The 11,881-nt window shown below is 50.9% G+C and overlaps 1 protein-coding gene across 1 annotated transcript; it reads right to left on the bottom strand.

The window, feature by feature from the left end:
• Nucleotides 1–3,389: 3,389 nt before the first annotated feature.
• Nucleotides 3,390–4,936, bottom strand: CEBPB (CCAAT enhancer binding protein beta; the record flags this gene model as incomplete). The annotated part of the gene is made up of 1 exon (XM_080354384.1): nt 3,390–4,936. One exon carries the CDS (start codon nt 4,934–4,936, stop codon nt 3,950–3,952), a length of 987 nt encoding a protein of 328 aa, XP_080210510.1. The 3' UTR covers nt 3,390–3,949.
• Between the last annotated feature and the right edge of the window lie 6,945 nt (nt 4,937–11,881).

The following is an 11,881-nucleotide window of genomic DNA, read 5'->3' as shown; positions in this document are numbered from 1 at the left end:
GGGCCCTTCAACCCCTGACAGTCTGGGGTTCTGTGAAATGTGATTGAGTCTCCCACCCAATGACCCTTTGGTGCATGAGTGCAGTTTGGGTGATGTTATTTGATGGAGGAGAAACAATTAGGATAGAAACAAGTGTTTATTTTCCTGCATCTCCAAAAGGCACTAACAGGAGGCAGCGGGAAAAACGTGAAAGCAACAGCTCAGTGTCAGAGCCGCAGGGGGTTCCACGGGCTTCAGGCAGAGCAGAAGAGTCAGAAATTATATTACTAGATAGGAGATCTGCTAACAAAATTATAGCTGTGTTTTTAAATATTTTGTTTGAAAATGATATATATGATTCCTTTTGCAGTGCAACTGAATACAAACACTTAGCAAACGGTAAAATGGTGCTAGACACTTGGGAAAGGGGGTGTCAGTGCTAGGGATTTGATGTTACTTATTTCTACACAGGAAAAAACTCTTGTTATTTTAGTGGTAATGAGGAAGACCCGTATGAATCTGTCAATATAATAAATATTTTGAAAGGGGAAAAAAAAAAAAAACAACAAGTTAAATGCTGTTTATAAACTTCCAGAACATTCAAAATACTCCTGGAATAAGTGCCTTAACTTGTCCAAAAAAAGAATAGCCAGACATCTTTTAGTTACAGGGGCTTTTTCACTTGCTTGTTTATAGAGCAGGGTATTTCATTACCTTCATGCATTTAATAGTGCTAGAAAGCTCCTAAAATGTAAGTTGTGTGGGTAATACAAGATTATGAATGAAGGATTCTGTTATTCTTTTTCTGACTTTCATGGATTCCTTCTGAGTCTGGTGTAAAAATGGTGCCTCCGTGTCCCTGGTTTTTCTGTCTGTATTTGCATCTCTCTGACAAAAACTAATCACTGCACAGGTTTCTTCCTGAACAAGAAATCTGTAATCCTAATTAAGAGACAAATTGGAATACAGCAGTAATTTAAACATCGTTCTTTAAATTGCAGCAGCTCTACCCTGGCTCTCCTGAACTGTGGCAGGCAAAGTTTAAGGATGGGGATTAGCTGATTCATGCCTGGTAGAGCTCTGTCTCCAAAACTGGACTATAATTTAAACAAATATAAATACCTTTAGTACATGTTATCTTTCAATCTACCCTGCCTTCTGGCCCCCACAAACTGACCTTCTGTGGGGAGGGAGGAGGGAGGGAGGGAGAGACAGAGAGAGGGAAAGAGAGAAAGAGAGGAAGAAAGAGAGGAAGAAAGAGAGGAAGAAAGAGAGGAAGAAAGAGAGGAAGAGAGAGAGGAAGAGAGAGAGGAAGAGAGAGAGGAAGAGAGAGAGGAAGAGAGAGAGGAAGAGAGAGAGGAAGAGAGAGAGGAAGAGAGAGAGGAAGAGAGAGAGGAAGAGAGAAAGAGAGGAAGAGAGAAAGAGAGAAAGAGAGAAAGAGAGAAAGAGAGAAAGAGAGAAAGAGAGAAAGAGAGAAAGAAGAGAGGAAAGAGAGGAAAGAGAAAGAAAGAGAAAGAGAGAAAGAGAAAGAAAGAGAAAGAAAGAGAGAAAGAAAGAGAGAAAGAGAGAAAGAAAAAGAGAGAGAGCGAAAGAGCGAAAGAGCGAAAGAGAGAAGGAAAGAAGGAAGGAAAGAAGGAAAGAAGGAAAGAAGGAAAGAAGGAAAGAAGGAAAGAAGGAAAGAAGGAAAGAAGGAAAGAAGGAAAGAAGGAAAGAAGGAAAGAGAAAGAAAGAAAGAGAGAAAGAAAAATGTATCTGAGGACATCTTCAGTCCCCAAGCAATTCCACCCTCAGCAGCACTGGGTTCTGACTGGGAACGCTGCTTTTAAGTTTGGGTAACATTACATGGCCTACAGCACAAGAAGAAAATAGGATCTAACGATGTGGATAAGTTTCGTAACTAGAAGAATAGTAGAACAAACAGCCACAGGAGGCTGGAGTAATCATCGTCACGAGGGACAGTCAAGACAAGATCTAAAGTCTATCTTGCCTGCAAGAACTTGAGTCATGCTGGTGCAGGAGCTAGCTCACCCAAGAAAATCTATTCTTAGGGTCTCATAAAAACAACTTAACTGCACTGTACAAATTAAAAAGCAGATGGGTGAAATCTGTAGCAGGACTAACACTCCGCTACTTGCTACTTCCCAGCTCCTAGCAGGAGCTACAGAGGCATTGCGGGAATGGGGAGTGCGTAACCCATTTCATAAGAGCTCTGGGAGATTCCCCTGCAGGAGGCTATGAGCTTCAGTGTCAAAAAAAGCAGAACACTTCTTAAAGCAAGCACACTTTGCTTAAAGAAACACTAGAAATAAGCAACAAATGCAATATTTGTCCTTCTGCAATCTGTTTGTATTGAAATGTACAGCAGCAAATTCAAGTCCACTATCTTAATACTGAAAACCCTTCCTGTGTTCAGCTGTCAAACAGAGCATAGATGATTAAGGAGTTTCTCTTCTGGGGCACCAGGAATCTGGATCTGAAAACTTAACACTTCAATTTGGCCCAAGAGGAATATGGAAAATGCTGAGTAAGAGCCGATCATTTGCCCAACTGCTCCACGTAACCAGCTTGAGACTGTTCACTTCTCACAGACCGGACACAGCAGCGTCCAGCGGGGAAAGGACCCGGCCCGACCAGCGTGTTCCATGGGCAGGCAGAGCCCCAGCTCCGTCAAAAACAAAGCTATGGCCTCTACAAACTCCTCCTCCTCTGCCACCCCCCCCCCCCCCCCCCAATCTGGTTTTTGCCCCCAACAAACACGCATGCACACAGAAACAAACACCTCTCAGCAGAGAAACTCTGACTGCAGCTTTAGAGAAATGTCTCAAGGCACAGATAAGGGAGTTGTTCACATGCCTCTCACCTGGCCGGGTTTCATGAGACCTTCCTGAGCAATGACCGAAATTACCGACATCCAACAGAAATGCTACTTTCTCATGTTTATTCCTGTAAACTACAAACATAAGAAATGCTGAATCATAACTTAGAGAACAGAAACTCTGTAAAGAAAAACACTCATTTCAGGCTTCCTCCCTTATTTTTTCTTCCTCCCTCCAACTTCAGACGTGGCGTTACTTGCCAAAGATTGGTCATGGTTTGGATAGCACATCTCGCTCTACACGTTCGGAACAGCAAGAAGTGCAAAAAAACCACCCCAAAACAAACACCTCCTCCCCAACAACACCCAAGCGGCAGCTAAAGCAAGTGATTAGAGGAAATACGAGGCAACGAGAACTGGCTAAAGCTTCCAGCTCTGCTCTTTGCTGGGTTTCTCTTGGGGGTTTTGTTTTTGTTTTTGTTTTTCCTTTCTCTGAGTCACAGAGAAAGTTCAAGAGACCAATAGGAATCCTGATCCCTGATCACAGCGTTGAGCCAGATTCAGCTAAAAGTTCAACCCTGCATGTAATCTAACTTTAAACATGCCTTCAAAACAAAACAAGCTGCTTTTTTTAACCTAGTCATAAAGTTTATTAAAATTGTTCATTAATGCTTCAAATGTAGCAAGAATGCATAGATCCCAAAATATACATATGTATTTTCTTATAGAAATAGATTATTCTTTATAATAAAAAAAAAAAAACTGTAGGAACATCTTTAACAGATTACTCAATTCATGACTGACAGTTACACGAGATTGCATCATGTACACAGCATTCCCAGCCATGCTTAAAGGATTGCATCACTTCGCCCTTGCTCTCCTCTCGCTCTTTTAAATAACCCAGCGCCCAGCAGCCTGCGGAGCCCGCCCGGGGCCCCCGGGACAGCCCCCGCTCACAGCCCCGGCCCCGCTGGGGTCCCCGCGCGGCGGAGGGACCTTCCGCCAACATGTAAATAAAGACCGAAAAAAAAACAACCAAACCAACAACGAAAAGTAAAAACCAAACCAACCAACCCGTCCCCGGGCTCCCCCCGCGCCCCGGCCCGACAGAAGCGCTGAGCAGCGCGGGGACCGGCGGCTCCGCCCGGCCGGGGGTCAGCAGCGAGGCGAGGAGGCGAGCAGGGGCTCGGGCAGCTGTTTGAACAAGTTCCTGAGGGTGCTCAGCTCCCGGGAGAGCTGCTCCACCTTCTTCTGCAGCCGCTCGTTCTCGGCCGTCAGTTCCAAGACTTTGTGCTGCGTCTCCAGGTTGCGCATTTTCGCTTTGTCGCGGCTCTTGCGCACCGCGATGTTGTTCCTCTCCCGGCGGAGCTTGTACTCGTCGCTGTGCTTGTCCACGCACTTCTTGGGCTTGTTCTTGCCCACCGGGGGGGCGGAGTAGCCCCCGCCGCCGCCGGCGGACTTGGAGGACTCGGAGGGGTTGGGGGTGCCGGGGGGGCTGGAGGAGGACGAGGTGGACAGGTTCCCGCTGCTGCCGCTCGGCACCGACTGATAACCCAGGTAGGAGCGCACGGTGCTGCCGTAGGGTGAGGACATGCCCCCCGGTCCCGGCCCGGCTCCCCCTTCTTCCTTACGGGGCCCTTTGCAAGAGTCCAGGGTCTCGAAGACCGGCTCCACTTTGGTTTCCACGATCTGGGGCGGGAAGCAGCCCGGCAGCCCCCCCGGCTTGTGGCTCTGGCTGGCGCAGGGGTGGCTGTGGCGGGCGAGGCTGATGTAGGTGTAGTCGGGTTTCTTGCTCCCGCCGCTGCCTTTATAGTCCTCGGCGAAGAGATCGGAAAGGAAATCTTGGCCGGCGCCGCTGCTGCAGGGAGGCTCAAAGTTGCCCCCTGCTGCTGCTGCGGGAGGAGGCGGCTGGGCCGGCGGCTGGGATGCCAAGGGGTCCAGGTAGGGGCTGAAGTCGATGGCTCGCTCGTGGTCCCCTACGGTGAGCTCGGTCATGGAGCGGCCCCCGGCCGCCCGCGGATGCAGCTTGTTGAGAGCAGCCAGACAGTCCGCCTCGTAATAGAAATTAGCCACTTCCATGGATTTAAAGGCGGGCGGCTGGATGGGGAGGCATGCTGCGTCCCAGGCCACCAGGCGTTGCATGAAAGCAAAGGGGGATGCGGGGAGGAGAAAACGACGCAGGGGCCCCCCCCGGCAGAGGATCAAGCTGCCGCCGTTGCGGTGGGGGGGTCCGGACCCTGCCTCAGTCCCTGGCGCTGGGCACGGCCCCGGCTGCGCTGCCCACCTGGGCCGGATCAGCTCCTGCGGCGCCGCGGGGCTTCACCGCTCCGGCTGCTGCGGCGGGAGCTGGCGCGGCTCCTCCGGACCATCTGGTTCTGGGTCCCGTGTCCTAAAGTCTCTGACTTAGGAAAGTTCCTTTCCTCAGTTATTTATAGGGGCGGTGGATCCCATAGCAACAGGCGCGTCACCGCCTGGCCGCCTGCCACGCTGCACGCTCGGTAAGTGCTGGCCCCGGCCCCGGAGGAGGCACCCGGGGCGGGTGTGCCGGTGCGGTGCCCCGCCGAGCCGGCCGCAATAAAGCCGGGCTCTGCCGGGCGGGAGGGCAGCGGGCGGCAGGGCCCGCAGGTGCGGGGCAGCGGGGAGGGGGCAGCGGCCGCGCTCAGCCCGGGGGGCCGCGGGGACACGGGGGACGGGGCGGTGCTGCCGCCTGTGTGCCAGCCCGGGCTCCGGCGTTTCACCCGAGAGCGGGACTTGGTGCTGGGGCTGACGGGGCCGTGCGGAGGTGGGCACGGATCCCGCCTGGGGCACAGATCCCGCCTGGGGCACGTTTTACCCTTGGGGAAATCGAGGCAGGAGTGATTTTCCCAAGTCCTTTTGCCAAGGCAGGGGAGAAAGCTGCAAATAAAAGACAGATCCCGTTATTCTCCGTCCAGTGCTTGGCTAAGTAAATCCCACTGGCGAGCAGAGCTGTCCATAGGAATCTGTGGAGAGCTGTACAGCAGCGAGCGGAGCGGGCACGGCGCTGCTCCAGGCCTCCTTCTTGCGGCTGCAGGCAGCCAGGGAGCCCAGCAAACCCTGCTCCCCTCCCCGTCTCCTCATGCGGGGATGATGGCCTTAAAGTTTGTCTTGGTGTATTTACTTTACATGATATGGTGCAACTGTCAGGGTACACAAGCGATAGGGAATCTGTGCACTGAAACCAGAGGAGACCGTATGTGACATGATTCAGAAGGAAAGTGAGATACGTGCATAAAAACATGGAATGCAAATGTTTTTCGAATTGTGGGGTAAGTTTGGGAAGGAAGACTGAATCTTGATGTCCGTTTTAATTGAAGACACCCACCTTGGGAATCAAACTTAAATTTTCACTCTCTTACTCCCACATTTACCTGTCTACAAGCTGGTGATTCATCCCCAGAATAAAGGACATTAATTTAAAACAAAACATATAATTAAAGGAAGTAGGAGTGTCCTTCGCCTCAGTAAAGAAGACCTAGCACTGCAGGGAAAATGACACTGCCTCTTAGAATAATGTGAAGCAATCCTGCGGTGTGGGAAATATTGTAACGTTAAGCCAGAGGAACAGGTATTGCATTATACGATTCAAACAGTCAACTGTCCATAATGTTCAAACCTCAAAACTTTGAAAAGAGGAAGAATTCAAGAATCAGCCAGTGGATCATACGACTTTATTTTTTTTTTTTCATTTGCTTTTTCTTTTCATGTTTTAAAAGGATTTCTTCTTTCCATAACAAAAGCACTCTAACAGGTTTTCAGGCTTCAAATATTTCTAGTTCCATCTTTATCTACCAAGTTAATCTTTGGTGCATGCACCAGAGATTAAATTGGAGCTGGGCCTGGCCAGAGAGCTGGGGCTGGAGGTTGTAGTTGGAGCCCATACCTTCATAAATACAAACATCTGTATTGGGTGCAAATACTGGCAAGTTGCTGTGAGCCAGGGCTTGTTCTTCTGGCTGTTTACTCCCTCATTCTGCGTCTTTATCCTGCATTCTGATCTGGCAGTTGCATCCAGCGGCTGCCCTAACTGGCCTTTGCAACTGAAGTCTTGAAAATTGGTCTCATGTACTTCCTACCTCCAAAACGTCTCAGAGACCCACAAGCAGAAGGTCTTCTTGCCGTTGTGGCCTGCTGAAATGCATGGTTACGATTTCTGGGCATTACCCCAGTAGGTCTCCAGCTTGCCAGAGCCATTGGCTAGAACAGGACGCTAAAACTAGTTGGTAAATTTCCTGGACAACTTTTCAATATATTTTTTGAGATCTAAATTTGCCACCTTCAGAGTTCTGCCCTACTCTCTGCAGCATGAAGTTGTCCTCCTACTTGGGCTGATCTTCCCTAACAAAATAAAATGTCTGTGCAACCGTCATGTGAAACAGATTATATCAGGGATGGTGTGGCCCACACCTCCTTTCCAGGCCAGTGCTGAGTAATCCCATAGTCACCGAGATCACACGTCAGCCAGGGTGGTAATTGAGGTTGGATGCTGGCGTGTCCCCTCCTTCCCTTCTCCCCCCTCACCTCCCTGCTGTACCTGCATCTCTTTAAACTTCCTCCAGCTCACCTCAAATCCCAACATCCACTCTCACGGAGCCAACATCCGTTCTCAGCTTCTCATGGGAACCTAGTTGGCGGGACTAACCACATATCCAAACCCCTAGCATTCGGTAAGCAGGTTTTGAGCTAACTCTGGTCTCTTTAAAATCGTTTCTGCACTTGTCATAACAAATGCATGGGCAGAAATGGGGGTTTAGAAATGGGAAGAGGTGCAGAGCGAGGCTCGCGGCACGGAGGACGGGTGGAGGTCTGGGCACACCAAGCTCTGGCCCTGCGAGTGCCACGGCTTAGCCTGGAGAGAAGTGCCGAGGCTGCTAATGATCAGCCTGGAAAACCTCCTCAGAGAGACGCTTTGGATAGGAAAAGACATGCAGACATGCCAGGCGAAGGGATCCGGGGAGCCCGTGGGCAGCAGCCCTCCCGAGCACGGCTCCAACAGCAACTTTCAATAGAAAGGCAGCACTTCTGTGAAAAGCACCTTCTTTATAGTGACTTCATTATTTCTCTTTTTCAGAACTAGTCAGCTGAGGAAGAAGACACCATAACTCCCAAAGTGCTTAGTAAAGATATCAACATTTTTGAGCAGAAAAAAAAAATAAAAAATCTGATGCAATAGAACCCGGATTCCTCTACATTCATGTTTGAAACAATATAGGGACTGGGAGGGTAACAGGAGGATATCAGGATGGTGAAAAGGTGGAGGGAAGAATCTCATCCTCACTGCTCATTTCTGTCAAGAATTAAATTCTTCTTTCCAGTTTCTCTGTTGTACTGTAGAAGCCACAACTTTCCAGCTCCAGGCTCAGACCTACAATAAAGCATTGTAGAGGCATTTTCTTCCTGGAAATTGCTGCCTTTTCCAGGATTTCTTGCAAGCTCTCCAGTTCATGCGCTCCAGGCCTGCAGCAGTTGTCCCTGGAAGGACACCAGCTTTGGGGAGATGCTATTAGTGTAATGGTGATGGCTCAAACACCGAAGCGTTTATAGGAAGGTCTGTGGACTAAGGATCATATTCTAGGAAAGGTTGTCTGTAATTTCTGATGCTTCTTGCTGTGGACTTGTCTCCTGTATTATTTCCTTGCAGTAGGTCTCAGCGGCTCAGCAAGGTCAGAGCTGCGTCACGCTGAACCCTGTGTGGACGCAGCTGCTCACCCATAGACCTGCACTGTAAAACAACATGAAGGAGCAGAACGGGCAAAGAGGAAAGAAATTAATGCCAGAATTTGGCAGTTGCGTGAATGAGGAAGATGCTATAGGTACTGCATTGGAGATGAGCTAAAGAGGAGAACAGGAGTGGTTCCAGAGCAGTGTCCATGCCAGCGGGCAGGCTGGGACAGAGCACAGAGGTGGCATGGGAAGGTCTCTGGGGGGTGGGAGGGGACCTTGCCTGAAAGACTGACTTAAGTGCAGCAATGTTGCAATAAAGGCAGCAAAATAGAGAAGTAAAATTGAAATTTATTTCTGAGCATGTTGCGCGCTCTCTTTTTTCTTCTTCCTAGCCCCAGGTCCCTCTTAATACAGCCGCACACCGTACGCCAACAACAACTCACAAGCTGTACCTGGCAGAGGCCAGATTTCAATGTATTGCTTTCCACTTGCCGTTCTCCACTGTAAAAAAAGCTGCGCTTACGAAATGTCAGGCAGGGACAATGTCTCAACTCGGAGAGAAGTTGGCTCTCCTTCTGTCTCCCCCAGCTCTTAGACCAGGCTCAAGACTTTGCCTCATTTTAACATAAGAAGCGATTGCCACATGCTTTCCTCTCTTCCGAAGCCGCAGCTGTGATACTGTGCCCTGCAGTCTCCAGTGGCAGGCGGCTCCCCGGGCGGCTACCAGCCGTGTCTCCTGGCCTCCTTTGGTTCTTTTGTTACAGACCACAGTCCCCCCCCCTCACCCCTTGTTTCCATGTGACATGGTGATGCTCGGGTATTTGTTGGTCTTCTGCTGATTTTCTGCTCACCTCTGACCTAGCATGCTTGGCCTTTGCAGTGCTGGGTTGCTCAATCCCACTTTATCTACACGTTGCTCTTTGCCCTACCCAGTGCTGCAGGGACGACACCTGGAGATGGGCACTGCTGCCTCCAGCCGGTGGGACAACATGGGCCAAATACCTTCCCCCACCAGACTGAACATTTTCCAGAGCAAGTTGCAGGTCAGAGCACCCACGCTGCGGCCATGCAAAAGAAAGAAAAGGAGGGAGAGTCAGAGTGCACACAAGCGCCCGTGGAAGGGAACGGTGACAAAGCAGAAGCTACAGTCTCCAGTCCTGTGCTGCAGAGAAAGGCTGTGCTGAAGGCGCTTGGCTGGCAAGATGTGGGCTGGCTGTGTGAGCAGGGGCAGTAAGAGGTGGCTGTGTATTTTATGAGGAGCCTGTTCCCTTGTATCCCAAAAAAAAGGGCAGAAAAGTTGGTGTGCGCTAACTTTCCAGAAGTTCTCCATAGTTGCCTGAACCATTTCCTAGGCAATTGTAGCCTCCTACTTGGAATAATTTGTTGCACATCACATATTAATGCTTTTTTTCTGGCGTATCCAGGCTTTCAAAAGATCCATCAGGGGAACAGGAATCCTATCCTTCCAGGGTACCCTGCCAAGTGTCAGAAGTTCCCACTAACAAAACTTGGTAGTTCATTTAGGAAGTTTCTAAAAGACAAGAACTATTGAAAGGTGCTGAGGCTGCAGGCCAGGTGGCTGGAACTGCACGGTGTGTATTGCCAGGGGCAACAGAGATCAAGGGAGGTGTTAGAGTGACAGGAGAGTGGTCTTAAGTGAAAGATTAAAAGATTTTTCTTTATTAAAAGCATTAAAGGCCCGTGCTCTAGACTGTGCAAATACTTTTTCTTCCATCTGCTCTCATCTTGTGTCAAGCACCATGGGGAAAGCGGGGCTGCCAGGGAGCCAGTTGGGACTTGCTGTTTGCGAGTGCTGGCACATGAGAGCAGCCCCTGGGCTGGTCTGTCACCTGGCAGCCCGCTTGGTGGACGGGGTACCAGGCAGGCGGAGCCACAGCGCACTGTCCCCCGCATACCTCGCCCTTGGTCCCTGTCAGTTCCCTATCTTTGCATTTCTGGCTTTGGACGGGAGCCGTAGGAGTGGCCATTCCAGCTCTTCCACCCACTGACACTTTCCCATGCCAGAGAGAGTCCAGCGAGGGAGCTGCAGCCAGTTTCTGCTCCCTCGGTGCCTCCTGGCTCGAGAACAGACCAGAATTGCCCAAGCAAGGCGAGCAGGCGAGAGCCGTGAGTGTGAGCGCTGCTCCGCGCTGGCGGGCCAGCCTTGCTGGGCAGCTCGCAGGAACCGAGGGGAAGCGTATAGAAAACCAGAGCTGCGGTGCTGCGACTGGGGTGAGTGTGCAGGTGAAGCAGCAGCTGGAGCTGGGCCAGCTGAAACCACTGGCAGCACTTTCGATCCTGTGTCTGCCCCTTCTCCTCCCGGACACACCGCTGAGGCTGCAGCCGCTGCTGGCAGGAGGCCGGTAAAGGCCAGATGGTGACTTTTGTGAATGTGCAAACCCTTGTTGTTGGGGTGACATCTGTCCTAACTCACCGGCAAACGGGCTCTGCAGGGGGACGCCTGGAAGGTTTTCCCGCGGGCGCCGCTGCCCCGTCCCCGGGTGGCTCTGGCGGGGCCGCTGGCGGGGCGCGGCTGTGACGGGCACGGCGGTGTCGCAGGCTGGGGGTGTCGCAGGCTGGGGGTGTCGCAGGCTGGGGGTGTCACACGCGTCGGGCTCTGCAGCATCTCCCGCCCGCGCCACCGTCACCGGGCCTGGAGCGCCACCTAGCGGCGCGGGAAGGGACCGGTCCGGGGCGGGGCCGGGAACGGGCGGGGCGGGGCGGGGCCGGGGGCGGGAAGGGGCGGGGCGGGGCGGGAACGGGCCGGTGGTTTGTCTCCAGGAAAGGACCAAATCCTCTCCTTGATGGTCTTCAGTCCTGTCACACTCAGCTGAGATCAGAAGAGGCTTCAAAGCACCTTTTTCCTTTTGCAAGGTTTGTCTTTGGGCAGCTACACTGACATTACTACAGAAAGATGCAGCTTTATTCCAGCCAATACCAAGGAAAAACTAATAACCATTTTTCAAGATAATTTGATAACCCATCCAAATCCAAACCTTGCTAGCAATTTGCAGCCTTTTTCATACTGACAGCCCTTCTGCCTTGACAAAACAAGATGACTAACAGATGTTAAAGGTATCTTGGGGAACACTCCCAAGAACTGTACATTAGAACTGTTTATATCTTTCCTCTAACGTACACCTCCATCATGGGGACATATGGCCACATATCTCAAAACACATTTAAAGGTGCCACATCCTACTGAACTGACATTAATTGATTCATGTTTACACCAAATCCGCACTAACATTATCAAGGTCACTGTGACCCTAAGAGGATCTTAGCAAGAACCTTAGCATGGGAGCAGCCTAACCTCACAAGCGTCTGATGAAAACATCGGCACCCCTCGATACCAGAACCTTCCCATCACTCTGTCCAGAGAGTCTTGCCCTGCCTGATATGTAG

The sequence above is a fragment of the Nesoenas mayeri genome, assembly GCF_963082525.1.
Source record: "Nesoenas mayeri genome assembly, chromosome: 16".
Classification (NCBI taxonomy): domain Eukaryota; kingdom Metazoa; phylum Chordata; class Aves; order Columbiformes; family Columbidae; genus Nesoenas; species Nesoenas mayeri.
This window is presented reverse-complemented; position numbering and strand designations above follow the sequence as displayed.